The sequence below is a fragment of the Alligator sinensis genome, unplaced genomic scaffold (assembly GCF_000455745.1).
Source record: "Alligator sinensis unplaced genomic scaffold, ASM45574v1 scaffold700_1, whole genome shotgun sequence".
In the NCBI taxonomy this organism is placed as follows: domain Eukaryota; kingdom Metazoa; phylum Chordata; order Crocodylia; family Alligatoridae; genus Alligator; species Alligator sinensis.
Window position 1 is genome coordinate 56,546 of NW_005842531.1, and position 26,323 is coordinate 82,868.

The following is a 26,323-nucleotide window of genomic DNA, read 5'->3' on the forward strand; positions in this document are numbered from 1 at the left end:
CCCGGGGGGGGGGGGAGCCACGGGAGAAGCCCACATGGCTCCCCCACCTGGCCACAGCCCCCACCCAGCACTTATATATGTCCCTGCACTCATCAGCTCTGGCAGCGGTGATCAGGGCCTCTGGGGGCTTGTGGCAGTGCCCCCCGCCCTGTGGGACAGTGGGGATTGCAGCAGCTGCCCCATGGCGCGGATGCAGCACAGCTTGGCAGGGTTCCACACGCTGTCTAGGAGCTGGGGCTGCTGGGGCTGAGCGGTGCTGGGCTCCGGCTGACTGCTGGAGCCACCCCAGCTCCCAGACAGTGCATGGCTGTCGTGATCCCTGCTGCCCTGCACTGTCCCGCGCTGTTTGGGAATGCTCTGCCACAAGCCCTCAGAGGCCCCAGTTGCTGTTGCCAGAGCCAGTGAGTGCAGGGCTTTTTTTTTCTTTTAAGTGCTGGAAGGCTGGAGGAAGCTAGCGCAGCCATGGGGGCTTCTCCCACAGCTCCTCTGGCTGTGGCTGCCTCTGCCCGGGTGGGGGGAGCTGCAGAAAAAGCCCCCATGGCTGCCCTGCCTAGCCCATCCCCCACCCGGCCCAGCCAGAGCAATGCAGGCACAGCTCACTCCAAGCAGCAGCAAGGCATAGCCTAGCCCCCACTCCCAGCACTGCCATGCCACATCAGCACTGAGAGCGGGGACTCTGCCATGCCACCGTTTGCCAGCCAGTGTGGATGGTTGCAGGATGTAGGTGTGGCAGTGCTCAGAGCGGGAGCTATGCCCTGCTGCCACTTGCCCAGCCAGTGCAGGGTTGGGGGCACAATGCAGGCACGACTCGCTCCAGGCAGCAGCAGGGCATAGCCCCTGCTCCGAGCGCTACTGCGCCCGCATCAGTGCTGGGAGCTGGAGCTCTGTTCTACTGCCACTTGCCAGCCAGTGCAGAGGGGTGCAGGATGTGGACACGGCAATACTGGGAGCGGCAGCTAAGCCCTGTTGCTGCTTTGCCCCCTTCCACTTGGAGCGAGCCGTGCCTGCATCATGCCCACTCCCCCACTACAGCTGGGCAAGCGGCAGCAGGGCAGAGCCCCCGCTCCCAGCACTGTTGCACCCGCGTCCCACCACCCTTCCCAAGTAACGCGACCCCCCGCCCTGGCTGGGCAGCTTGTCACGGCCCCAGTCCCACCCCCCCACCATGCCCATTTCCTCCCCCAAACCCAACAGACTTACAGCCGGAGGCAGCTGTCAGCTGCCTGTTTAGTCTATGGCTGAATCTCCAAAGCTTTTCTGAATTGATTCAGATGCTGTGAATCGATTCAGAGCTTTTAATTGGTCTCCCAATTTGATTCGGAGAGTTGGTCCCCAAATGAGGCCGAATCTCTTCCAAATCAAATCAGCTACTGAAGCTTCACACAGCCCTAATGGCTGCAACTCCTGTTGTGGAAACTTCTGTCAATTAAACTAGTCCAGTTAGGTTTAACCTGTATTTTTAAACAAACTGACACAAACTGAAACCTCGTAAACCAGATTTAAACTGACACAAGATTGTTGACAGAAAGGTTTGCACAAATTTAATGACATTGGTATAAACTAACTTTTAGTTAGTCCATTGTGCCTTGTGTTGCCTTCCTACACCATCCCTCCATTTTCTTACCCCCTTCACTTAACAATTGGTTGGGTGAAATTGTGATCTTACTAAGGGCAATGGCATATGTGGGGCCAGGATTTTCCCTTGGGGCTTTTGATTGTGTTGCACCTTGAGCACTATTAAATGAACAAAGTTATCAAGAATAAACCCTATGTAAACATAATTAAAGAGTGTGTCATATATGTGATATGAAAAGCAGTAGACCTCACAAGGAAAACATTATTTTGTCATTTGACGTTGTTAATTTTAGAATGCAGTTTTGTGAGCAAGAATGATCAAATATTCACAGATTCACAGAAGTTTAGGGCTGGAAAGGACCTTGTGAGATCATCAGATCCAGCCTCCCTGCTCTGGGTAAGAAAGACTGCTGGGATCAAACAACCCTAGCAAGGTGTGCTTCCAGTCTCCTTTTGAATATTATTACAGTAATGCCCCATTAGTACTACTAGAGAGGTGTATGTGCAGCTTTTTGATTTTACATATTTCTCTTGAATGTCAGAAACTACACACTTAAGCCATATGTTGGAATAATTTTAGTAAGTTGGTAATATAAAAGTGACGCTGTAGCCATGATGGTCCAGAAATGTGTGGGGCAAGAAGAATGTCTTGGTTCAAAAGCTTGTCTAACTTTATTTGAGTTGTATAGTTGGTCCAATAAAAGATATCACCCTAAGAAATCCTTGCCTTATTGCACAGTAAATTGGTATAATATATCTCTTACTGTATTGGCTTTAAATTAAGAAAGATCATCAAATATTTATATGTTTATTTTTAATGAATACTTCAGTTGGAATGTTAAATGCACAGCTTTAAAGTATATTGTGTTACCCTAACTCATTAAGGTAGTGAATCTGTGCAATTACAGTTATTTAAATGCAAATGTCTGAGATTACTGTATTGCAGATGTAAGAGTCTGTAGGACTAGTGTATGATGTTCTTTAATTTGCATCTCTTTCGATGATTAAAGAATCCTGAGTAAAAGCATCTAGCTGAAAAACAAATTTTAAAAAGAAATTTTACTTCCTTTTGTTTTTTATGTTGTACTGGGTAGTTCTTTAAGGAGTGCTTCACATTGAGGACATCCATTTAATTGGTATTTATGGAAGGTTATGGCTACCTTGTATATATTATTGAAATGGACTGAATTAGGTCTTTTTGTAATGTAAACCTCCATTCTTTTTACTCCTGTGATTGATGTGAGGAGCAGCATTGATAAGAATCCACATCTTGTCCTTACCAGCCAGAAATATTAAAGGTGATGCCTACAAAATGAGACCACATTGATTAGTGTCATTAAATAGAGCTATGCATATTCATAGGGGTTTTGATCAGGATGTTAGGAAGTTTCTCAGGGTTGATCATGAAATCCCAGGGTGTACAGAGAAGGTTTTCAAGGGCCCTAGTTAATATGTTAGTCATTGCAGGGACAGGGGAGGAGATACCTATTTGACTTTGCATCAATTTCTAGAGCATAAACTTGACTTTTTCTTGAATCTAGTTTGTACAGTCTTCCTAGTTTGCATTAAGGAATAAAGGAGCCTAAATCATCAGTGTCTGTAGAATTCTCCAGATTTTACTAAAAGGCACATATATTTGTGTGCCTGATTTATATCACATGAATCAGTTATGTTTGCAGGCACCTAGCAGAAGCTAAGGTCTGAATGGTTGATGTGCAAATACTAGATTTATGTGTATATGTTAGGTATTTGTATGTACAAGTACACAAAAGTGTATATGCATAAATATACTCAATAACTTTGAATATATCATCCCTAATTTTAAAATAGCAACATCAATAAATATTTTGATTCCAGTGAAGGAAGAGGACCCTTGTCTGAAATAATGTCCTGAAATGCAGGAAGTTAATTACTGAAGAGTTAACAGTGGGATTCATAAAATAATATTGAAAGGGAGACTTAATTAACATTGCACTGCCTTTTCAGTAGGACTGAATTTGTCTGGTTTATCCCCCAGCCAAATATGTTACTTTGTATTTGAAGAATACTTCTTACAGTAAGTCTTAAGAAGCAAGCTCAGCTTTTTTGTATAATCTCATTATAGCATTTATATACTTTATTTACTTGGTTTGACATTGATTGATAGAATGTTCAATGTATGTTTCACGTATTTGCATGAATAAGAGTTTGTTCTTTGCTTGAGAATTGGAAATAATTGAATCTTTAATTTAAATCTTAAGGTATTCCTCGTAACCCAGCCACATAATAAATGTTGATGATGATGATCCAGTTTAGATTATTAGGGTGGAAATATACTAAGTGCATGGCATGTAAAATAGATATTAAAGCAGTCAGTCTCTGGGAGAGAGACTCACCTGCAATCCACAGAGTGGGGGAGGAAGCAACAGCTCTTCCTTTCTTTTTATAATTTATTTCGGTGATAATAGAGATGGGATATTAAATATAGCAGCACAGATTAATGGAGTTGTAATAAAGCAAACAAGATCCATTAGCCAAATCACTGCTTTGAACAGCAGATTCCTTCATAAGTGCCCTTGAGTGCCTCACATGGGAAAATTTTTTAAAGCACTTTGAAACGTCATCATTGAGATTGGATTTTTAGAGTGTTGTGACCAAGACTAAATGACAGAATTTTAAAATAACTCAGACACTTTTTAAACATTATTCAGTCTTAACTAGAGTCCTTACTTTAAAACTTAAACACTTATGTTCAAATTTAAAAGCAGAAATTATATGCATTCAAGCTTCATAAATGTGTGCTATTTAAATGCAAGCCAAATTTATGCTGTCATGAAGCAAAGTGTCTTTGATATCATTTTTGTTGCAGTAAAGAAATTCAGTGTCAAAGTTTTGAAGCTGTTGTTTTGTAAGTGAGGAAGCAGTTCTCCAGTGAATTAGGTGAAAACAAGTTTTGAAATAGAATGTGTCGCTTCAACTAGATTACATTTTAATTATGGATTTGATATGGGGTTAATGGTCAGTTGTGGTACTGCAGGCACTTGAAACTGCTCACAACTCCAGTTGTTCCTTGATTGGAAATCTTGCCCATTTTCTGGAGCATTAAATAAACAGGAAAATGCCTTGATATTGTTACATTTTCTTTTTTTATGGACATTGCATCTTGAAATTGGTCTTAGTTTTCCAGCTAAAATATATGTACATAAATCAGCTACCAACTTTCATGAGCTACCCTATTTTAATATTATACTTGTAGGCAAGTAAGACACTGTAATCCCTCAGAACTGGTATATTTTACCTCTTGAACCCTTCCTCTGCCACCTCTCCCCCAAAAGTAATGCAAACACTGATTTACACAAGGGAGTAAAATACATGAATGTGTATGGAAATAATTATTCTAGATTTTTTGCAGTGATTTCCAAATTTAATTTTCTTAAAACCAACCTAAGATTGTGATTAATAATAAAAGCCTTAATTGTAAATGCACAAAATAGCTGTTTATACATGTATAAAAATATCGTTAATCCAGGTTTGCTTATTTTGTCAATAAGACATATGCCAGCAGGCAGATGTCTGAGGGAATTTTTCACATAGGACTGCCTGTTTCCTGTGAACGGCCCACAGCTGTAACTCAGCCAGTAACTGCAAGAGCGTACAGCATTTCTCTGTTGCTATAGCTGTGATGTCACATACTGATACTAACATGTGGTTGGCTATTTTGTGTTTCAGATCACTGCCTGTAGTTGAGCACAAAGAAAACATCGAGACTCCCACATCTTTCAGGGAGAAGAAAGGAATCAGCAGAGCAGACTAATAAGGACTTGTGTCTGGTGGCCTTTTCATACAAAGGCTGCCTTTAAAAAAGAAACACAGTGTTATTTAATGAGCTGTGAGATGAGACGCTGCTGCTAACACTCAGATTCCAAGATTCATCTGCTATTCATTGTGCTTAATGTACATGTTTCTGCACTGTGCATTTAGAAGATCCCAGAGAAGAAACCAAAACGGCTGCGGGGGAAAGACCACCAAACATGCCTACAGAAACACTACAGACAGGTAGCATGGTGAAACCTGTCAGCCCTGCTGTCACTTTCACATCGGCTGTTCCTCTTCGCATCTTAAACAAAGGACCGGACTATTTTCGCAGGCAGGCAGAGCCTAATCCAAAAAGACTAAGCGCTGTGGAGAGACTAGAGGCTGATAAGGCAAAATACGTTAAGAGCCAGGAGGTCATCAATGCCAAGCAAGAGCCTGTGAAGCCAGCAGTGCTTGCAAAGCCACCGGTTTGTCCTGCAGCCAAGCGAGCTTTGGGCAGTCCTACCTTGAAAGTATTCAGCAACAATGCAAAGACTGAGAGTGGTGTCCAGAGAGAAAATTTAAAACTGGAGATTTTGAAAAACATCATTAATAGCTCAGAAGGCTCCAGCTCAGGTTCAGGTCACAAACATAGCTCACGAAATTGGCCTCCCCACAGATCTGATTCAACAGAACTAAACCGACATTCATTTGCAGAATCGTTAAAGGTTTACCCCACCCAAGGCCGCAACAGCCCTCAAGAAAGCAGCTCCAGTGTGAGCAGAAGGCTCTTGGACCAGTCTGCGGAGACCTTCTTACATGTTTCTCACAGTTCCTCAGACATTAGAAAAGTAACTAGCAGTAAGCCCTTAAAAGCAATACCCTGCAGTAGTTCAGCCCCACCTCTGCCTCCGAAACCCAAAATTGCTGCCATCGCTTCTTTGAAATCCCCAGAGATCGAGGCAGTAGAATCTGGATGTGGAGTCAGCAGAAGACCCTCCTTACAACGATCAAAATCAGACTTAAGTGACAGATATTTTCGTGTTGATGCAGATGTTGAACGATTCTTTAACTACTGTGGACTGGATCCTGAAGAGCTTGAAAACCTTGGGATGGAAAACTTTGCAAGGGCTAATTCTGATATTATATCCCTCAACTTTCGCAGTGCAAGCATGATTAGCTCAGACTGTGAACAGTCTCAGGACAGCAACAGTGACCTTAGAAATGATGACAGTGCCAATGACCGTGTGCCATATGGCATTTCTGCAATTGAAAGAAATGCCAGAATCATTAAGTGGTTATATAGTATCAAGCAAGCGAGAGAGTCACAGAAAGTATCCCATGTGTGAAAGAAAATCCACAATAGAATAAGCAAGGACTGTATCTTTGTCTGTGAATATTCAGTTGTGAAGGGTCGTGAAGTCTACTTGAAGTCTTGTACACTTCTCAAATCTCTTTGTGTTGCTTGTTGTGCAATGTTTTCAAGTTGCATGCCTGTCAACATGTGAACTGACCTGGCTTCCACTTGAACAATAACTAACTACAAAGCCTGGCTGAGCATACGCGTTATCTGCCAAAAGTTTAAGACAAGAATCTGATTAGGGCTTCATTATAATCAAGCTGTTTACATGAAAAGGTTTTATGACTTCTTCAATATTTGTGTAGTTCCTTGTGGATTTTACATCTCATGTTTTTGTGTCTTAATTACAGATATTGTCAACTGACATTACTAGCTTTTAAGTTGAAAGAGAATCCTTTTGAGAAAAAAGGCAAAATTGGCCAAAATAAGAGATTTGAGCATATACCAATTGTTAAAGAAACTTGATCTCCTGTGGAAAGTGATGTATTGGCTTGTGTAAAACTGTTTCTAAACTGCAGAGTATAATGCGTCCTTTGTTCAAATACATGGATCCACCTGTTTTTTCTTTTCTGACAGTTTCCTTGGTTTCATAGCAGAGAGCCTAGAAAAACTGCTTGACCTTTCAAAAACTAAATGAGTCTTGCATTTGATGTAGGGTACAAATATTAATGGGTTTATGTTAAACTGATGGAGAGGTTAAAAAGAGTCAAAGTTGACCGATGAAAATGTCTTGAGTGTGTTTTTTTGTTTCTTTTTTATTAAATAAAGATTCCTAGTCTTAAACTTTTGACAGGAATGATTAAATCCTATAGCTGATATTGAATGCCTTTATTAGTCAACCACATCATGACTATAAACTCCATGCTGTCTTTTAATTTTTTTGTAGACCTATTGGAACAATTTCTGAACAAAAAAATGGAAAAACACAGCCATATCAATATAAAGCCTCCTTTTCAGAAGTAAATACACTCAGTAGCTGAACTATATCTGAGAAATTGTGATTATGTTGTCTTGCATATGTTATATCTAAGGCTGTGAAAGTTGTTACAGCTCTAGGAAGTGTAGAAACATGACAGTATGTAGGGTTTTTTTTCCTTATGATGGTTAGTGCTGCACGTCAATCTGTTACAAATTTTTTGACAATCTGTGTCTTCCCAATGGGTTAATTAACTGTCATCCCAACTGACAGTTGTGGTGTGGTAGCAGAGAAGTTGAAAGTACAGTGGTCTGCTTCATTATTATTGTATTCATGCTTTGAGGTAAATTGCAGCACTACCTTATACTTCATCAGCTAATAGGAAACTTTTTTATTGTGTAAATGCTGTAAGACTTTGTATATACTTCAGTTGTTATGAAATCTTTAAAAGGAAGAGTGTTATGCTAATAAATAGCTCCTGGTGCAGGTATTGGAAGTAATTTATTTTTTCCTTTAATTTTTTTACCGTTTTCTTAAAGTATAGTGAAAAATTAATTGCAGTGCATTTTTGAGTCAGAGCTGTAGTAATAATAGACCCAGTGAAAGATTGCTCCCTATAATTGCTTTTCAGAGCATCAGTTCTTCAAAGTATGAAGTGACAAATCTGGTGGTAGAACTGAAAGAGATTATCAAGACTCCCTAAATAGCCTACTGCTTTCTTATTTACTGCACACTTCCCTGCCACGGCGCCCATGTTCAGCATCTGTTTCCAACAAACCACTAAAGTAATCATTTCTACTTTTCAGTATTCAAAATGTTTTACAAGATCACATTATATTTTTATTTCAAGGGATCTTTAATATAATGCTGTCTACTAAGTCTAGCATTCTGTTCTTATATTTAGAGAAATTTCAGTTCTTTTTCAGGTCATAAAGACCTAACATGGTTGGAGCTGGAGTAAAAGAACCAAGGAATCAGCTGCTGGATACAGAACTGAGCATGTATCGCAGTTGATTAGTTTAAGTTTTCAAAGTGAGCATTCATGAAAAGAAAAGACTTATTTGGTTCCATGAGGCAACTATTCTGATTTTTGTGCATTCATCTGGATGGTTTCATGACACAAGCCTACATAATTTCCATCCAGGATAAAAAGGAGGAACAAATATATATATTTAAGCTACAGGCACATTTGTGACATATTTTTAAGTCTGTGGATTTTATTTGGCATTGACATCATATTGGTTTTTCAAGCATATTTTGCTACTGTGCGTTCTATCCAGTTTTTGCCAAAGAAAGTAATGCTTTAAGGGACTAAAGCCAAGTGTAATGCAGATGGGCAGCTGTGAAAGAAAGAACATGAAACCAAAATAAAATGCTCTCACATAGTTGCTTATCAAGTAAAATGTTTCAGGAATGATAGTGATCCTGCTTGCTCTCTGACCATTGACAACACAAAATATTCATAAGGAAGCCTTTAAAACTAGATGCTGAAATAGGACAAATACTTTTATTCCACCATTGCTTCCTTTTGAAGTTAGAGGCATCAAGTTTAAATCTACCTAATCTACTTATTAATTATTTAAGTGGTGGAGTGTGCGAAGTGGGCAGTATTTGATTTGGATTTGACCCGATTCGGGGGACAGTGATTCAATTCACTGGTTTGGACCACTGTCCCAATTCGATTCAGCCGAATCTGAATCTGAAGATTCGATTCTGATTCAGAAATTTGACAATTTGGCCATAGACACAGCTTTATATGGTTTTTTTCTATGTACCTTGAGGTACCAGTGGCAGTTCATGAATGCTGAGATGGTGGGCTGGATGAAGCATCCCACAGGAGCATGGGAGGGTCCGACACCGAGCATGTGGGGGGCCTTCCCCCTGCCCCCCCCCAGCTCAGCGATTGGCTGCAGGGGGACTTCAGGTGCCCCCTCAGACCCAGAAGGCACCAGTCGCCTAGCCAGGGGGTAGGGGGGTCCCCCACACGCTTCGCAGCAGACCCAGAAGTGGACCAAAAGTACTTCTGATCCACTTCCAGGTCCACCGCTGAGCACACAGGGGCGCTTCCATGGGATGCTCCATCCACTTCATCATCTCAGCATTCACAAGCCACACCTGGTACCTCGAGGTACGTAGAAAAAACGTATAAAGCTGTGCCTATGGCCAAATCGTCAAATCTCTCTGAATCGATTCGGAGGCTTCCGATTCAATATGGAGAGATTAAAGGGTCTCCTGATTTGATTCAGAGATTTGGCCAACAAATCTCCTCCGAATTGAATCAGCAACCTCAGCTTTGCACAGCCCTAGTACGTGGCTTGTGCTAGAGAAGCATTTTTGACACAGTACAGTAAGGATGTATCCACTTGTGTAAGTAGCCTTTTTTTCACACTAGTAATCCCATTGAAGTCATGGGAGTAGGATGCGCGGAATCAGGGATGAGGTTTCATGATCAGCTCTACTTAGAAGTCTGCTGAGTTTGCTGCATTTGAAAAGGGATTTCAAAGCTGGATGATTACAAGCTGCAGAAAAGTTATCGATAGGTCAGAGACAGCGAGTGATGTTTTTTCTTCGTCCTTTCCTAAGAGTGTCTGTAGAAGGGATTTATTCATTTATTTTTTAAATAATTTTTAGCATTACCACGTGTGTCCTAGAAATGAGTCGCATCACAGGTCTTGTTTGTTTTGTTTTAAGTAGAAACAACTATTTGTGGTGTGTCTGCATTGTTTTTGCAGTGCTCTCAAAAAAGCCTACCCCTTTTCCACACTTTCTCCCACGCTGCACATCCCAAACCCAGAAATGAGGCAGTGAACTGTCCTAAGAGTGCTGATCTTGAGCGTTCTATGCCCATTGGACTTGGCAGTAGTGGCAGGGGTTACCTTCAGAGGGGCTTCACCCTGTCATTTCTAGCTTTGGCTCATGCCCAGTGGGAGCTTGAGAACCCAGATGGGCCTGAGAATGGCCCTCCCAGCAGAGCTGAAGAAGTAGGATAGACATACCTTTTTCTTTTTCACCCAGTTGATCCAAACAGCAAGGATTCAGTGTCCCTTTCTTTTATCAGTGCTTTGGAGTCTTCCTGAAATGTACTACATAAATGCAAGTTGGTTGTGTCATCCTGAGGATGCAGTCCTTCCTTCTTGAAGATCCAGCAAACATTTGGGCTAGGTACAGATATTCAAAAAGCCTGAGGTGGAATCAATCCAAGTTACGCAGTTTTCTGTTAAGTGGCATAATTTAAATCAGTAGCAAACAAAACATACATTTGCCGTCTGGTGGGTGGAGGGTCAAATCTTGGATTGAGTTCCTCCATTTTTAAACCAGTTTGTTTGCCAAACTTTTGTTCTGTTATGGGTATAGACCAGTTTCCAATCACTTATATATAAAAATGTAATGTCTGTACCTGGCCTTGCAGATTGTTGGAAACAGACACTAAAAAGTCCTGATCCAAAGTTTACAGCTATCAACATCCTATTAATAGGCTTCAGTGAACTTTGGATCTGGTCCAAAGCATATACCAAAATGCCTGCCTACAAATAGTGTTACAAGACACCTGGGAAAATTAACAAATTCCTGGGCTTCTGCTAATGCCAGCGCTCAGCTCTGTCTGCAAACATGTAGTGCAGAGAATGACAGACTGTTTTCAACTGAGGTAATCTTACAATGTTTCAGAAATGGGCGTTTACTACCGCTGAAGCGGCAGAGTGCATATAGTGCTGAAATTGCTTTGCAGGACTCTAACAAATGCTAGGACAATCATTTCTATATTTCCAAGCACAAAAGAGGCCAACAGTAAAGCACAACTTGCAGTCATTTTGTACTTGATGACATTGTAATAGCATCAAAGTTAAGAAATATGTGATTTCAGCAAGTGAATTAAATTATGATCAACGTGGTTTGATGGGTTCTGAGATTATATGGATTTATGAATTCCATTTTTTTTGCATTGGAGAGTGCTGTGTTGAAAAGGAGATGAATCATCTGATTGATCAAGGGCTTTCAAAGGGTAAACACAAAATGAAAATGTTTTTGGCAGGAATTCAACAATCAAAGGATACATTTAGACAACACAGCCCATCAGTATCTCTGACTTGTCTCTTTTCAAAGCAGTTTCACCCACCCATGGAGGCCATACAGGCTTGATTCAAATCACTCAATAAGAAACAAAAATGTTTAATGAAGCTCTGGGACATGGAGCTGAATCATGTTTATCTGTAGGAGACCTATCAATAGCAAAGGACTAAGCATCTAAATCTGAAAAACAAGTTTCATGACAACTATTTATTATAGACTGATAATACACAGCTATGTATATTAAGACAAACTTGTTTATACAAAAAATTTATGAGGCATAGTAGGCAACAAAAAAATCCTTGATTTTTCAGGTCTAGTATATACATTCACATTATGCATGATTAACTAAGTAATCAGCCTGATTCCCATTTTCACTGCTTGGCCCACACTGCCAGGGCTGTGCAAAATGACCTTTGTTTGTATAAAAACAAGCTATCCCTTCCTAGTAACTGTAACAAAATTCCATATGAAATCCTTATATCAAGACCCTAATGCTGCCAACTTTACTCATTATCTAGCAGCTGACTACATTCATGAAGACTGAAATAATAAAGGTATTAAATACTTCAGTCTTCTCTGCATCAACTGTAACTAAATTGCCTTCTGCCTTCAATGAGGGTCCTAACTTTCTTTGGTCTATCTGGACATTTTCAAGTGCAAGTTAGAGACAGATACTAGATCAGCATGGTTTAGTCAGGGATGATCCTGCCTTGAGCAAGAAGCTGGACTAGATTGAGTCCCTTCCAGCCCTATGGTTATATGATCCTATATGCAGCACTGACTCTCGTTGACTGCAGTGGTGCTGGAGAAAGCCCTAAGGTTATGGGAAAGGTCATCAGATTTGGCTCCTCGCTGTTAACAATAATTATGTGTATGTCTGTGACAGATGAAATATGTTAATTTTGTGGAATTCTACGGAGAATACACTCCAGGCAGAGAGATTTGCCTTCTACCACCTTTTACCAATCACCATGGCTAATGCAGGAGCTATTTTAATATCTGTTGCAGCAAGAATACATTCACTTTACAAACTTCAAAAGTTGCGCTGTTCTTTTGGGCATAGTCCATTAGAAAACAGGATAGTGAACCTACAACATCCAGCCTACTGTCTGGAGCTCACGAATGTGAACATGAAAACTAGTTTTGAAGTTATGTAGCTGTGATGGTCCCCAAAGTATGTGAGAGGCAAGAATTTTTGTGGGCAACATCTTTTAATGGACCAACTGCATGGTTGTGATAGACATGAAAACTCAACATTCAAATAGTTTATATTTAAATACATAAATACTTAAAATGTTGACTATGCTTTCCTGTCACTATTCTGTAATAATTGCAATTTTTTTCTTCTTTAAAAAATTAGAATTATATAACAGGAATGGCAGGCTTTCATATGTCATGCTTCTGAAATGTGATGGCTTGAAGTAATTTTCAGAAATTATGGTCTTATGATGAGAGTAAGAGAGTTCTATTATCTGAGCTATTATCTTCTCCCACTTTTGGTACTGTCAGTCATTCCACCTTCTCAACAACTTGTCTTCTCTGGGTTTTCACAACTTCCTTTTCTCTTTGTTCCTTTCTTTTGGTCATTGCTTCAGTGTCCTTTTTAAATAGGTCCTTCATCTCCCCATTCTACAGGGATCCAACTAAGTTCACACCCTCATCTCCCTCTGTACTCCTTTCTTGCACAACCCCATCACTCTTATACATTACAGCTTCACTACAGCAAACCCCCAGGAAACAAGGAGAAAAATTAATTAAAAGATGTTCACTCTAATAGAATTTATAATAGAAATTGTTCATTTTCTGCATTATCATAATGAAGAAATTGGTTTTTGTTATTGCAATTGTTAAAAGCAGAGGTTTGTTATAAGCAGGGTTTGTTATGAAGTTGCACTATACCTTCAGCTACTGTGTTCATGTGCTTGACTCCCAAATCTAACCTTTCCACTATTGACCTTTTCCTCTTGATCCAAATTTTTATCTCACTACACTTTATCTAGTGGCTCCTCTTTGGATGTCGTGCAGTTGGTCTGCACTTAGCATAGCCAAACTAACCTCTTTATTTTATTTACCAAGCCCTCTTCATTCAACACATTCTCAATCAATGTTGACAAAATCCAGTCCCCTGGGTTCAGTACCTTGACCTGAAAGAAATTTTCATCTCTTCCCTTATCCTTCACACTTCCATCCAGGCTGCCTCCAAATCTTTCTCATCCTGACTCCATTTTTTTTTCTAAGAATCAGTTTTTCTTCCTGTCCAGATGATTTTAGGTATAATCTATCATTTATTTTGGATTTATGCATTGGGCTCTGGTAGGCTATGTACTGAACTCCTATCCAAGAGTTAATCTGAGAAATATGGAAAAATATGCAATTGTTAATTAGCACTCACTACATCTGCTCAGTAGTTGTGATTTACATTGCAGCAGCCCCATCTGTGATAAGGCTGTGCATTCTGTCTTGAGCTCCTTGGTTAATGTATGCATGGATCCATAAAAGGAATAGTGAGGAAGGTCATAAGGTCTTAAGTCCTTGGGAAGTGCAGAGACTGCATTACCATGAGTTTTTCCCTTTTCAGTTTCTATAGAGCAAAGTAAGCATCTCTCCCAACTCCTAACTGTGCATGGGGAATGGATGAAAGCAAGTTGCCTAAAAGCTGAAACTGGTACACAAGCTGATTGCTTGTTAAGCCATGAATCTATCTGCCAGTAAAATACATTGACGCTTCATGTTCTGCTCTGCTGTCTAGTATTTTGTTTGGATTTTAAGATGCTTATTTGGACCCATCAAACTGTAAATGTAGTGCAGTCTGCTTACTATAAAGACAGCCTGGCCTGTCTCCATGGCCCACTGCTGCAGTGAGATCAGCTTGAGGCACTTAAGAAGGCTGCAAAGGGAAGAAGTGAGTGGGACAGAGGGCAAGGGAGCCACCTGGTTTCCACCCCCCGCCACTGTATTCCCTACTGTAGCAGTGGGGGTGGGGGATTCAAAACAACCCTCCAATAGATTCATAGATTCATAGATGTAGGGTCGGAAGGGACCTTGTAGAATTTCTAGTCCGCCCCTCTGCCGTGGGCAGGAGAGAAAACTGGGCTCAAATGACCCCAGCCAGGTAAACGCTGAGCCTCCTCTTAAAGACCCCCAGGGTAGGAGCCAGCACCACTTCCCTTGGAAGTTGGATCCAGATCCTAGCTGCCCTGACTGTGAAGTAGTGCCTCCTGATGTCTAGTCTAAACCTACTCTCTAGCAGCTTATGGCCATTATTCCCTGTTAACGGCCAATACTTAATTGACTCCTATAATACTTTCTGTTGTTAATGGCCAATACTTAGATTCAATACCTATAACAAACTACTGAGGAAACCTACAACAAATGTATACATTTTCCATATATAGAGTTTAGTTATTGGGAGGTCATCTTATATTTGAATAAATATGATGTTATTTCAATGTGCTCAGCACCATACAAGGCACAAACAGCAGTCCCGGTCCTGAAGAGTTTTCCAATGATCAAGACGCACTAAGAAATCTAAAGGTGAGAGCAACGCACATTTTCTATATCCATCCCGCTCTGTTTATGACCTCAGGATTTTCATGGACTGCAGATGAAGTAATTCCTTTAAATTAAGGGTCTGAATGGTAAGAGCAAACAGTGCAAACCAGGACCATAAGATCTGTATGTATTCTGAACCAGACACTTGACCACAGGTAAGTGAGGCCATACTTACAATAAAGGAGTGCAAGTTAAGTAGTTTAACCAGTATGTGAAAAAGAAAGGAATGCCCTGTATGCTTATTTCCACATGTATGGAGGTTAGTAGCATAACATCTTTTTAATAGGAATATTGCCATTTTGCTAACTAGTGGCAATTGACATCTTGACTTAAGAGCAGGCACAAAAACTAAACAAAACCAAAAATAAAAGTAAAGAACCCTCTTGAAATGCCAGAGAACAGGAGTTTGGGTATAAACTGTTTATGCAAATATCTTCAGAAGAGATGCAATCTGAAAAAATAGTTTGGAGCTTTAAAAGGATGTTTTAAAATGTGACCTGCTTTTCAAACCTATTAATCTTTTATGAAGCGAATCTTGCTATTGTGCAATTGTATAATCTTTGCTATTCCAAGCACAGAATACTTAGGACAATGACTGTTGGCTTATTCAAATTATAGGATAAAATGCTGCTTAGCTGAAAGAAAACTGTATTTCACTAAGTAAAATTTTTGCAGGTTAGCATGTTAAAGAGAATTTATATATAATTCTTCATTAGTTCTGACCTGCAAATGACTTAGGCATGTGAGTTCTGCTAATATGTCTAGCAGCATGAAAACTATAGTATCAGGTCTCAACAAAAGCTTGATTTTCTTTATCCATGTTATATATATCTTGGAGTATATCAGCTTACAAGTATCTGGCACAAAACTAACTCATTCCCCTAAAAATCCTTCCTGTGAGCTTATGGATTTGAGTCCATCTGCTGATTTCTCTTTGTTTAAAGCATTTGTGAATAAAGAGCTGCCAAAATGGTTTACATTTCCCAAAATCTTGTTCTCAGCATTTTCAGCAATTGATGCCTTCCAAGGCCAATCCAGTGGCCTACTTGGCTTAAATAGAAGCTCTATTTAAATGTATGCTTGGACTCGAACCTTGGGGATTGTTTGTTTGTTTTCCTGATCACATTGCTGGTAATTTTCTTCCTTGTGCCATGATGGGAAGGCTGAAACAAGCCAACCGAATGAGCCAGGCAAACGTATTCCTAGAAAGTAACAAAAATGTTTAAAGTTCAGAGCTTGGTTCTCAAATGCATCCTCAATTTTTATTCCTCCTCTTGTAAGGATTCCCTTAAGGTAAATATAAGAAGTGCAATTTAAATCCTAATCTTATGGAAATCATCATAGTTCCATGCCTGCACGAGGATTTCCAATTCTTCCTGCTTGTTTCCCAGGCTTTGTGTATTCAAAGCTGGGGTCAGTCTCGCTGGGGTCACCTGACCCCAGTTGTCTTTCCTGCCTAATGCAGCAGATGATCTTGCAAGATCCCTTCCAACACCTTACAATCTATGAATCAATCAGAAATTTGCCATTGACTTTAGTAGGGATATCTATTCTGAGTCAAGGTATCAGCTCTGGCCTCTGTTTTTTGCTGTAGATATTTAGCTTCTGCTTCTCCCCCTTCTGTTGTTTTTTTGTCCCTTGAGGATCTCCTCAGTCCCTTGAGGAAGTGCATCCAGCCCTCTCTGGTAACAAACAAGAGAATATTTAATTCTGCATAGATCTTTAGAACCTGGTTCTGCAAATTGTTCCACACTGCTGAGTTTACACAGCTCCATTGCTTCCAGTGGTACCCCAGCAGTCCCTACTTGCACACAGTGAACTGGAGGATCAGGCTTTACACTCACGTGAAGAGGCTGAAAAATGAAAGTAGTTTTTGTGGGTAGTAGTAGTATTTACTTTTAGTTATGTGCAGGATTTGAACTACACTCTTGCGCAGGTCTGCAGTGGTGGTAGCCAAAAGCTGAAAGTAGCTGCTGCTGCCATCGCCTGAGCTGCCTAGAAAGGTGCAGGTTGGGCTGGGGGCTCTCATCTCTTATGGGGGACTCTTGTCTCTTACAGAGGGGCTCTCCCCCCCGCATATTTCGAACCCTGGTTATGCAGGATCTCATAAAAACCTCTTGGCTAAGCAGAGCAAGGCCTGCTTGCTGCTAGGAGTGAATAGTTTTTCTTTTTAAAGGAAGGCATAGACCTAGGAGGCCTGGGTTAAAGCCCCATTCTCCATTTCAAGCAAAGACATACTTTGTGAACTTAAGCAAGTTACTTATGTTTTGTGTGTCCCGGTTTCCCATCTGTAATATGGGGATTGTCAAGTCATAGTTTCCTCCCACCAAGCATAAATGCAAGCACCCAGATAGCTTGGGAACAGGGGCTGTGTTAAAGGTCTAAGATATTTAAGAGAAAAAGAAAGCCAAGCAGGTAAGAATATGCTGTTGCTAACTCAAAATATGTTCTTCTGAGCAACAGAACTGTTAATCTAGCATGATTTTTTTTCCACCTGGATAACCTTATTCCACCTAAATAAAGTCATCCTGAATTTATATCTAGGAGACTGTATTCTTTAGCTCCCATCCTTTGTGGCATGTGTGCTGCTTGTCCCTCTAGAAGGACTGAGGTCAGGCTCATCCTCAGATCAAAATACAGCATTCAGACAAATTACAAACAATACCCAGTTTCTGGACCTGCCCAAGAAACTGTCATTGGGACTGAATTGAGGGTTCAGAAACCTGCATTGGCCCAGAACCCAAGTCTCCCACTTCCTGTGAAGGTATTTGCTTATTCTAAAAGCTCAAAATCTAAATATTGAAATTTTAAAAAAATGGGTTGATCTCTGAAGTCAGCCACAAGCAACGTTTTCCAGGTTACAGCTGAGCAGGCAAGTAGAAGCTAGGATCTGCCTTCAGCCCATGCTGCTCCCCATGGCAACATGGAAAAAGCACCTGCAGCCAAAGCCCCCCACTGCTGAATGGTGTCAGAGTCCCATGTCCATGGACTGGATCAGATCTGTGGGCCATAGGTTGCTGACCCCTGTCCCAAGTGGGTATAAAAGTTACAAAAACAGATGATGTTTCTCTGGCTGCAATTTACAGACATTTCCAATTGTTCCTATTAATTGTTTCTCGGTAATCCATAGGCCTCTGCATGGAAATTACAGCCTGTAATGGAACTTTGCATGACAGAAGACTATCACCTATATTGCAGTGATACAAGTGGGATGCTTGCTCTTTTGCATTTCTTGCAAAGCAAGGCCCCCATTTTTTTTCTGAGAAATGCAGAGACAGAATAGTTTGTTTAAAAAAAACAAAACTTTCACTCTGTTAAATAATGACTCAAGTCCTGAAACTTATAGGAGTCAATATTCAAAAGGAATGACTAGAAAACAAGTCAGTAATCAAAAGTTAGTGTTTCAGCACCACTAAAAATATGTTAGCTTAAACTAACATTCTCCTTCAAAACAAAGATGCCAATGACTAGCTGTGGTTGTACAAATACATAAGGGGGGAAATCTCAGTCAATACTTAATGGGGAAATGAAAAATCTCAAATAGGGCTGATAAAAAGTGTCATAAAATTTCAATAAACAAGTCTCTAGTTATCTCTTCCTTTCCACATCTAGGAAAAAAGTGTGATAAATGATGGCTATATATCCCTGTGTTACTTTAGTTTTCAATTACGTTTGTTGTATTTACCACAAAAAGGATTTTATGATGTACTGAGCTATCTTAATGAAAAATAAATCCTCTACATAATAATGATCTGCAAGATAAGCCAGAAAAGGCTCTTGGTGAGGTGCAACTTAGCAAGGTATTAGAACTGGATGCTAGTAGCATGAAAAGATGCAGGGGATTTCTTGACTTATCTGCAACCTTTTGAATAACTGAATTTTTTCCATCTACAACACATGTACATCATATAATCTGAATCTCTCATTTTAATGCCTTTCCATAGAGAGGCCTAAATCAAGTGTTCAGTAATTAAAATTTGAACTCAGTCACGTTAGTGCCCTTTTCTCAAATGCAAGTACAACTGAGAAATTCGGAAGAATTGTTTGCAAATATAACCAATGACCATCCTTGAGGCTTAGAAACGGTGTGTGCTTTGCAAGCAAGCACACCTTGATCCCTTCACAGTGCTATATGGAAGAGCTGTACAACTAGCAACCCATGAGCAGTTCACACAAGACCCATGGGCCCTGGCAGGTGCCTTTCCCACTACCATACAGCAGGCAACAGAGGGCCATGTGCCACCAGTGTAGTCCACACAGAAGGGGCAGAATCCTAGGTGGAGCTGCCTCCACAGTGTAAGGCTTATGGGGTCTGCAGCCTGGAGGCCACACACTGGTACCATGTGCAGTCCCTGGCTACTCTGAAGCTGGGCAGCCTTGCTGGGAAAGACACTTGGGGGGCCTCATATGCAAATTATTTTCATAGGCACCTCTACTTAGGCATTGTGGGACCTAAAAATGTAGCCTCAGGAGGACAACTCAAATTGACAGGGTCTGGTGCCTCAGATTCCTATGCAGAACTTCCTCCAAAGGATGATCCAGAAGGCCCATGTGCTAAACAAAGAGGTGCATAGAGTGAGCCAATGGGGAATTTAGGATACTGGGCTAAGTGTGAAACATACAATCCTCTTGGGAGCCTGCTTTCCAAATTATCTGTAGTCCATTGTGTTTTGTTTATGTTGGGTTTAGAAACCCTGTGCAAAGCCTATGAAAGTTTGTTTACTTGGATCTTTCATATGGCTTCTGCAAAGTTAAATTGTAAAGTAAAAGGTAAATCATACCTTCAGTTGAGGGTGATTGAGGGTGAGGAGAGGTTTTAGGTTATGGTGAAGTCTATGGTTTCAGTAAAGCACCAAGCCCAAGTAGAGCAGGCACTCCAAGAATCGGCTCCAGCTCGGAGGAGTTGGTGCTAACAGAAGGGTCTGAATTCTAAGAGGCTAAGTACAGACAGTCAAAAAGCTGAAGGCTGAATCAATCCAGTTTTTGCAGGTTAGTCTAAGCTGCGTAGATTGAACCAATAAGCAAGTGAACAGACATTCACTTTTGATTCTGGAAATGCAGCCACATGCCTGCTGTGGCTCAAGCCAGGAGCCAGGGAACACTAGAACATGCCTGCCTGCTTGGCTGGAGCAAACGGCTCAATACATTTATTTAACCTAAATCAGTTAAGTCTGATACTACTTCCATCCAAGTTTACCTTAAACCAGTTTTGACTATTTTGAAAGCAGTTATGTGCACTGAACTTAGTTGTGTTACAGCTTTTTACTGGTTTCCACCTATTTATACCAGTTTATATGTGATTTCTGTCCATAGCCAGAGCGTCTAGAAACCCTGAGCCAGTGCTTAGACTCCTGTTCAGATTGTGAAGGCTTAAAGTGTGTGGAGATTCAGTGGTTGGATCTCCAAACCAAAGTCTTGCAAGTGTTAAAGAGTTTGGACAGTTTTTGCCACACCTTCCTACTCATTCACTAATGTTGAAACTCTTCTAGTCTTTGAATAAGATTATGGCTTTTTAATCCTCCTCCAGTATTGCTGGTCCATCACCACATGCATGAAAGGACGCATTGAATAAGTAAAGCATTTCCTTCAGCTGAAACAGTTTGAAACAGTTGTTGCTGCTAGCATCAAAAAGGAAAAGAAATATCCTATAAGTGCTACTTAGCCTTCTCAAAAGTATTTTTTTAATAAGTAAAGGAGGAGCATGTTACATTAGCTCTCTCTCAAGTATTCTGGTGGGTTTATCTCCATTCAAAGTCCATAAATCTGATGTGCACATGTACATACATATATGCACACACAGAGATTTTAAAGTGTACCAAATAAACAGCTATCTAATGGCATAAAAATGCAGAATATAATGAAAGTATATGAAAATCGAGCTTCCTAACTGTTCATTTGATTGAATACAAAGTGAGTATTCAGATGTTTTAAATTATGGCAGACCATTCAAATTCAGTGAATGACAGATGCATTTTAAAGCCTGATTAGCTGATCAACTGAAACAAGCCACGTAACCTCAGGAATAATACAAAGCAGAGTTTGACATTGTAATGTTGCATGTATTTCTTAGGATGCAACCCTTAGGCCACACATGGGGAATGTTTGTGTGTTTTGAAAGATTAAATCTATAAAAGCATACCCCTAAATTGGTTTAGGGAACTTACAGAAGGATGGGTTAAAATGTATTAAGTATAATTTGCAGATTTCTCTTTACAGTTTTAAATACAGATATATTTTTCTTTTTCAATAATTATTTTAAGTCAAAGAAATAGCTGGAACATGCTCTGGAGATCCTGTGCATTTTTTTTCAATGCACTACTGCTACTGTTTCCAGGTGATATGGGGACGCTATTTGGGTTAAGGCAAAATTGAGCCTTTTGGGGGGAAAAAGCTCTTTGTTAGGAGGCTTTCTTCACTGACACTAACTTTTCTCAAATGTGTGTTTCCCAGCAGCTATTGCTGGCTTTTTAGGATCCTGCAGTGTCTTGAAACAGTCAGTGAATTTGCTGTATATTTAGTTGCTAAGATGAAAACAAGAAAACAAGAGAGATGGTATTAGGGAAAATGCACTGAGCTTGACTTCAGGGTAACCTTGATGTTATGGAGAAAAGTATATACTGCTTGCATACTGTGGTAGGGGAAAATGCAAAGGTGAGAGACTGCTTTTCTATAGAACAGAAAGGATAGTAGAAATATGCTCTGAAAAATAACATTAACCATGATGATCTGACTACGAGGAGCAATCTGCAATGGCAGAGTTAGTCGTTGTGTTTAAGTGAGCAAGCTTTTCAGGCCAGTGATGTTGAACAATTTCACTGTTCAGTGCTCCCAAAAGATCTGACTGGACATGGCCCCTGATGCTAGCTTCTTGTTTTATTTGTCATGTACAAGATAACATCACTGAGTATAAAGTTACACGGTTTTGTTCATTGCGTGAGACTGGGAATGCAGAGAGGAATGCTTTGGGGGTTAACATGTCTTTTAGCAGTAAAACTAGGGGAGCAAGATAAACAAATCCAAGAAACAAACCTCAGTGAGTGTTGTTTAAAAGTATCCCCTGTTGAGAAGAAACAAAGAAGTGAAACAGAGAAGGTGGGGACTATAGCCTCTGAACCCCAGGGAAGAGAGGAGAGGGAGTGGTCATTTATTGTTAGAGATCTACCTAAATTGTAGAGAGAGAAAGCAATTATCATGGCCCAAAGAGCCAATTTCATGGTCATTTCACAGCGGCCCCACCCCTCGGCACTGAGTAGCAGAGGACCTGCTCCTCAGTGCTGATTGGTGGAGAAGCCCCAGGGGGAGGAGGGGTGATAGGGTGGCTGCCCTTCATGTGGCCCCACCCTTCCGCACTGATTGGCAGAGAGGCACATGGGGGCAACCACCATCTTGGCTGCTGCCTTTTGTGCCACCCCACAAGCCAGTGCCTTCACATCCCAGGCAGGTTGCAATGCCAGGCCACAGCAGCAGCAAGGACCACTGGCTCCCACTTCAAAGCCAGCATTTTATTTTTATTAAGTTGGGTTTTTTTGGGGGGGGGAAGGGTTGATTTCCTGGGAAATGGCAGCCAATGCCATTTTTCATGGTCATCACAGAGATCACCATATTTCCCAGTTTCCGCAAAAATCACAAAACGGTGTTTTATGTAGGTCCCTATTTACTGTTGTTCATTGTATACTGTCTAGGCTTCCAGAGGAGAAAAACTACTATTGTTTTTTTCTGTCTGCTCCCTGAAATAGTTAACTAAGTGCATCTAGTAGTGTGAGGAAACCAGTCTAGGAAACCAGTAGTGTGAGGAAACCAGTCTAGGAACCAGTCTAGGAAACCAGTATTGTGAGGAAACCAGTAGTGTGAGGAAACCAGTCTGGTTGGTAGCACACTCACTACTTTCTAGAGATCTACTGAGTTGCCAAAGGAAATGCCATGTTCAGAAGCTCTGCTACCAAGCACTGCTGTGACCGTGCTCTTCCAATCATACCGAATAAGAGCAGATTTCTCAAAGATACATTACCATATGAGAATATTCCTCTCTCCTTCCTTCCATACTGCTCTTCAGCATCAAGTCCTTCCTGACTCCAGTAATGTAACTTGGGGTAGAAGTCCCAGCCACAGATTCAGAAGGTACACTTGAATGGTATCCTCAATAGAGTCCATGCTACCACCACAGCCCTTGTCAGGCAGCTTGCGCTGCGGTGCCACGTTATCACCACAACTGCAGCATCCCCTGAGTGGGGAGGTAAGTTCTCACTTCCCTCCCTCTCCTTTCCCCCATTCTTGCTACCCACAGTGGCGAAATTTCTGACTCATGTACATAGCATGAAAACCATAGCAGAAGCACTTGTCCTATCAGATTCCAATGACATCTGTGAATTCTGCTAAATACCTTGTCACAAGGTCATGGAAAGGAAGGAAGGATGTACAGTATTCAGGGAGTTGTACATTATTTACCCTGAACCTTATCATTTCCATGTTGGATGGTGATATTAGAAATTATAGCTGCCACTGTTCACCATGTTGGCTCATCCCTGAAATATTTCTGACAAATTCTCCACTCTCAACTGTCTTCCTAAGCAGCCGCATGAAACTGCTCCATCAAGCATATCATTGAAATGTGAGCAGTGTCATTGTTTCCATTAATTTACACTAAGGCCATTTATCTTTCTTAGTGGTAATTTTTAGCCTTTGAATTTCCTCCAGTTCCAGGACTTATTTCTTAGAGTAACTTTTGCTAAGTCTTCTGAAAGAAACTCTAATTATTATATGTTAATGCTATAGCCAGTGTAACCCCTTTGTAGTCATGCTACTAAGCTATCCAGGAAGGATATAGGTACTTCACCAGATAAATATGCACCACTGCCCACTTATGAGAAATAGCAAACCTGGGAAGTTTGAGAAACAAGTTCTTGGGAAGTATTTTGGAGCCATTCCAGTCTATCTGAGCAGTACAGATGTGACACAGGCTGCATATATTTGCAATGCATAGTAAAAAATTATCAAAAAATTCAGATGAGCAAATGGAGTGTGTAATGTACTCCCAACAGCCTTTTTTCCCATAAGAAACAAGTCAATATGGTATCTTGTTATTTTTCAGAGATGTACAGTGGAAATTGTGTATTGCAGGAGACAAAAAAAAAACACTTTAAAGTTTCAGGAGTCCAAAGGAAAATATTAATTTGAAATGTTTTTCCTTTTTTTAACAAAATGTTGGTGAATGATTGGTTGGTAAGTGAGTCATGCACCCGAAGTCAATAGCTGCCATGTCATATGGTTTCACAGAAATAGAGGCCTGGAAGGAACTTCCTGACTCATCAAGTCTAGTCCCCTGTTATCACAGGCAACCATGTCATATAATCCCTGTGGTAAAGTAACTAAGCTCCATCCTAAAGATAGTTAACTGTTTTGCTCCCACTTCTCCTATTGGAAGGCTATTCCTTTACCAAACTGCTTATCTCGCTGCCCCTGGGTATACTGCCCAGTTTCCCAAACTTTTGAAAGTTGAGGTCCCCTTAGGAAAGAAAAAAACAAAGTAAAAAAAAAAAATTGTAGCCCCACAAAGCTGTTCCAATGTGCTCCCTATTTTTATTTATACATCTTAAGTGCTCCCACCCCCCATGAACTTTTGCATCCTAAGGTTTAGAAAAGCATTTAGAAAAATGCTTAGGACACTTTCTGTCTTTGTTTACATTCTGTGACGATGACTGAAATAGTTGATGCTTATATGCTTATGTTGATGTTTATTACAATCTTTAATTACATTGCTGTATTTTAATATTTATGCTTAATGTACATAATCATTGGCTTCCAGATCAGCACACATTGAAATGAATTAAGCAGTATATGTTTAGACCTGGAAATTCTCTGAAAGAACATTTTTCCATTTCAAAATGCTTATTCATCAATAGGAGCAAGGGGTTTTCTGGTAATATCTTTTATTGGACTAGCTGTATAGTTGGGAGCAATGTTAGATAAGCCATCAGGCACAAAGTGGCCTTCTTTGGGTCTCTCTTTGGATAATACAGTTGGTTCAATAAAATATATAACCAATAAAACGCTTTCTTCTTGCATAATACCTGGACAGTCATAGTTTCATAGTTTCTAGGGTCAGAAGGGACCTGAACAGATCATCAAGTCCAACCCCCTGCCCTGAGCATGAACAAGTGCTGGGATCATAACATCCCAGCCAGATATCTATCCAACCTCCTCTTGAACACCCCCAAGGTAGGGAAGAGCACCACCTCCCTTGTGAGCCCTTTCCAGAGCCTGGCAGCCCTAACCATAAAGTAATGCCTCCTGATATCAAGCCTGAACCTAGTCTCAATCAATTTGTTCCCATTATTCCTTGTTATCCCAGGTGGTGCCCAGGGGAACAGAGCCTCACCTATTTTCCTATGGTCGCCCCTCATGAGTTTATAGACGGCCACCAGATCCCCCCTCCGTCTTCTCTTGTGGAGGCTGAATAGCTTCAAGCCCTTTAGTCTGTCCTCGTAGGGCCTGGTCTGCTTCCCCCTGACCATGCGAGTGGCCCTCCTCTGGACCCTCTCAAGGTTAGCCACATCGCTCTTGAAGTGTGGCACCCAGAACTGGACGCAGTACTCCAACTGTGGCCTGACCAGTTTCGCATGGAGGGGAAGGATCACCTCCCTGGACCTGCTAGTGATGCATCTGTAGATGCACAACAAGGTGTGGTTAGCCTTACTGACTGCTTCCTCGCATTGGCGGCTCATGTCCATCCTGGAGTCAACAATGACTCCAAGATCCCTTTCAGCCACTGTGTTGTTGAGAAGGGTGTTCCCCAGCCTATAGGTATGTTGCAGGTTCCTTCTCCCTAGATGCAGCACGTTGCACTTGTCTGCATTGAATTCCATCCTATTCTCATCCGCCCACCTCTGTAACCTGTCTAGATCTAGTTGGATTCTGTCCCTCTCCTCCAGTGTGCCCATTCTCCCCACATCTTTGTTTCATCAACAAATTTGGACAGCGTGCTTTCCACACCCACCTCCAAGTCGCTGATAAAGATGTTGAATAACACAGGCCTGAGGACCGAGCCCTGGGGAACTCCACTGCCCACATTCCTCCAGGTT

At 41.0% G+C, this 26,323-nt stretch overlaps 1 protein-coding gene across 1 annotated transcript in view; it reads left to right on the forward strand.

Annotated features, from left to right (window-relative positions):
* The window catches only part of FAM110B (family with sequence similarity 110 member B), a 31,895-nt gene extending 23,784 nt beyond the window's left edge, over nt 1-8,111 (forward strand). The window contains exon 2 of the mRNA XM_006031818.3: nt 5,284-8,111. Within this exon, the coding sequence (XP_006031880.1) occupies nt 5,586-6,698 (1,113 nt within the window). The 5' untranslated portion in view covers nt 5,284-5,585 and the 3' untranslated portion in view covers nt 6,699-8,111. The remainder of the gene's footprint in view (nt 1-5,283) is intronic.
* The last annotated feature ends 18,212 nt before the right edge of the window (nt 8,112-26,323 follow it).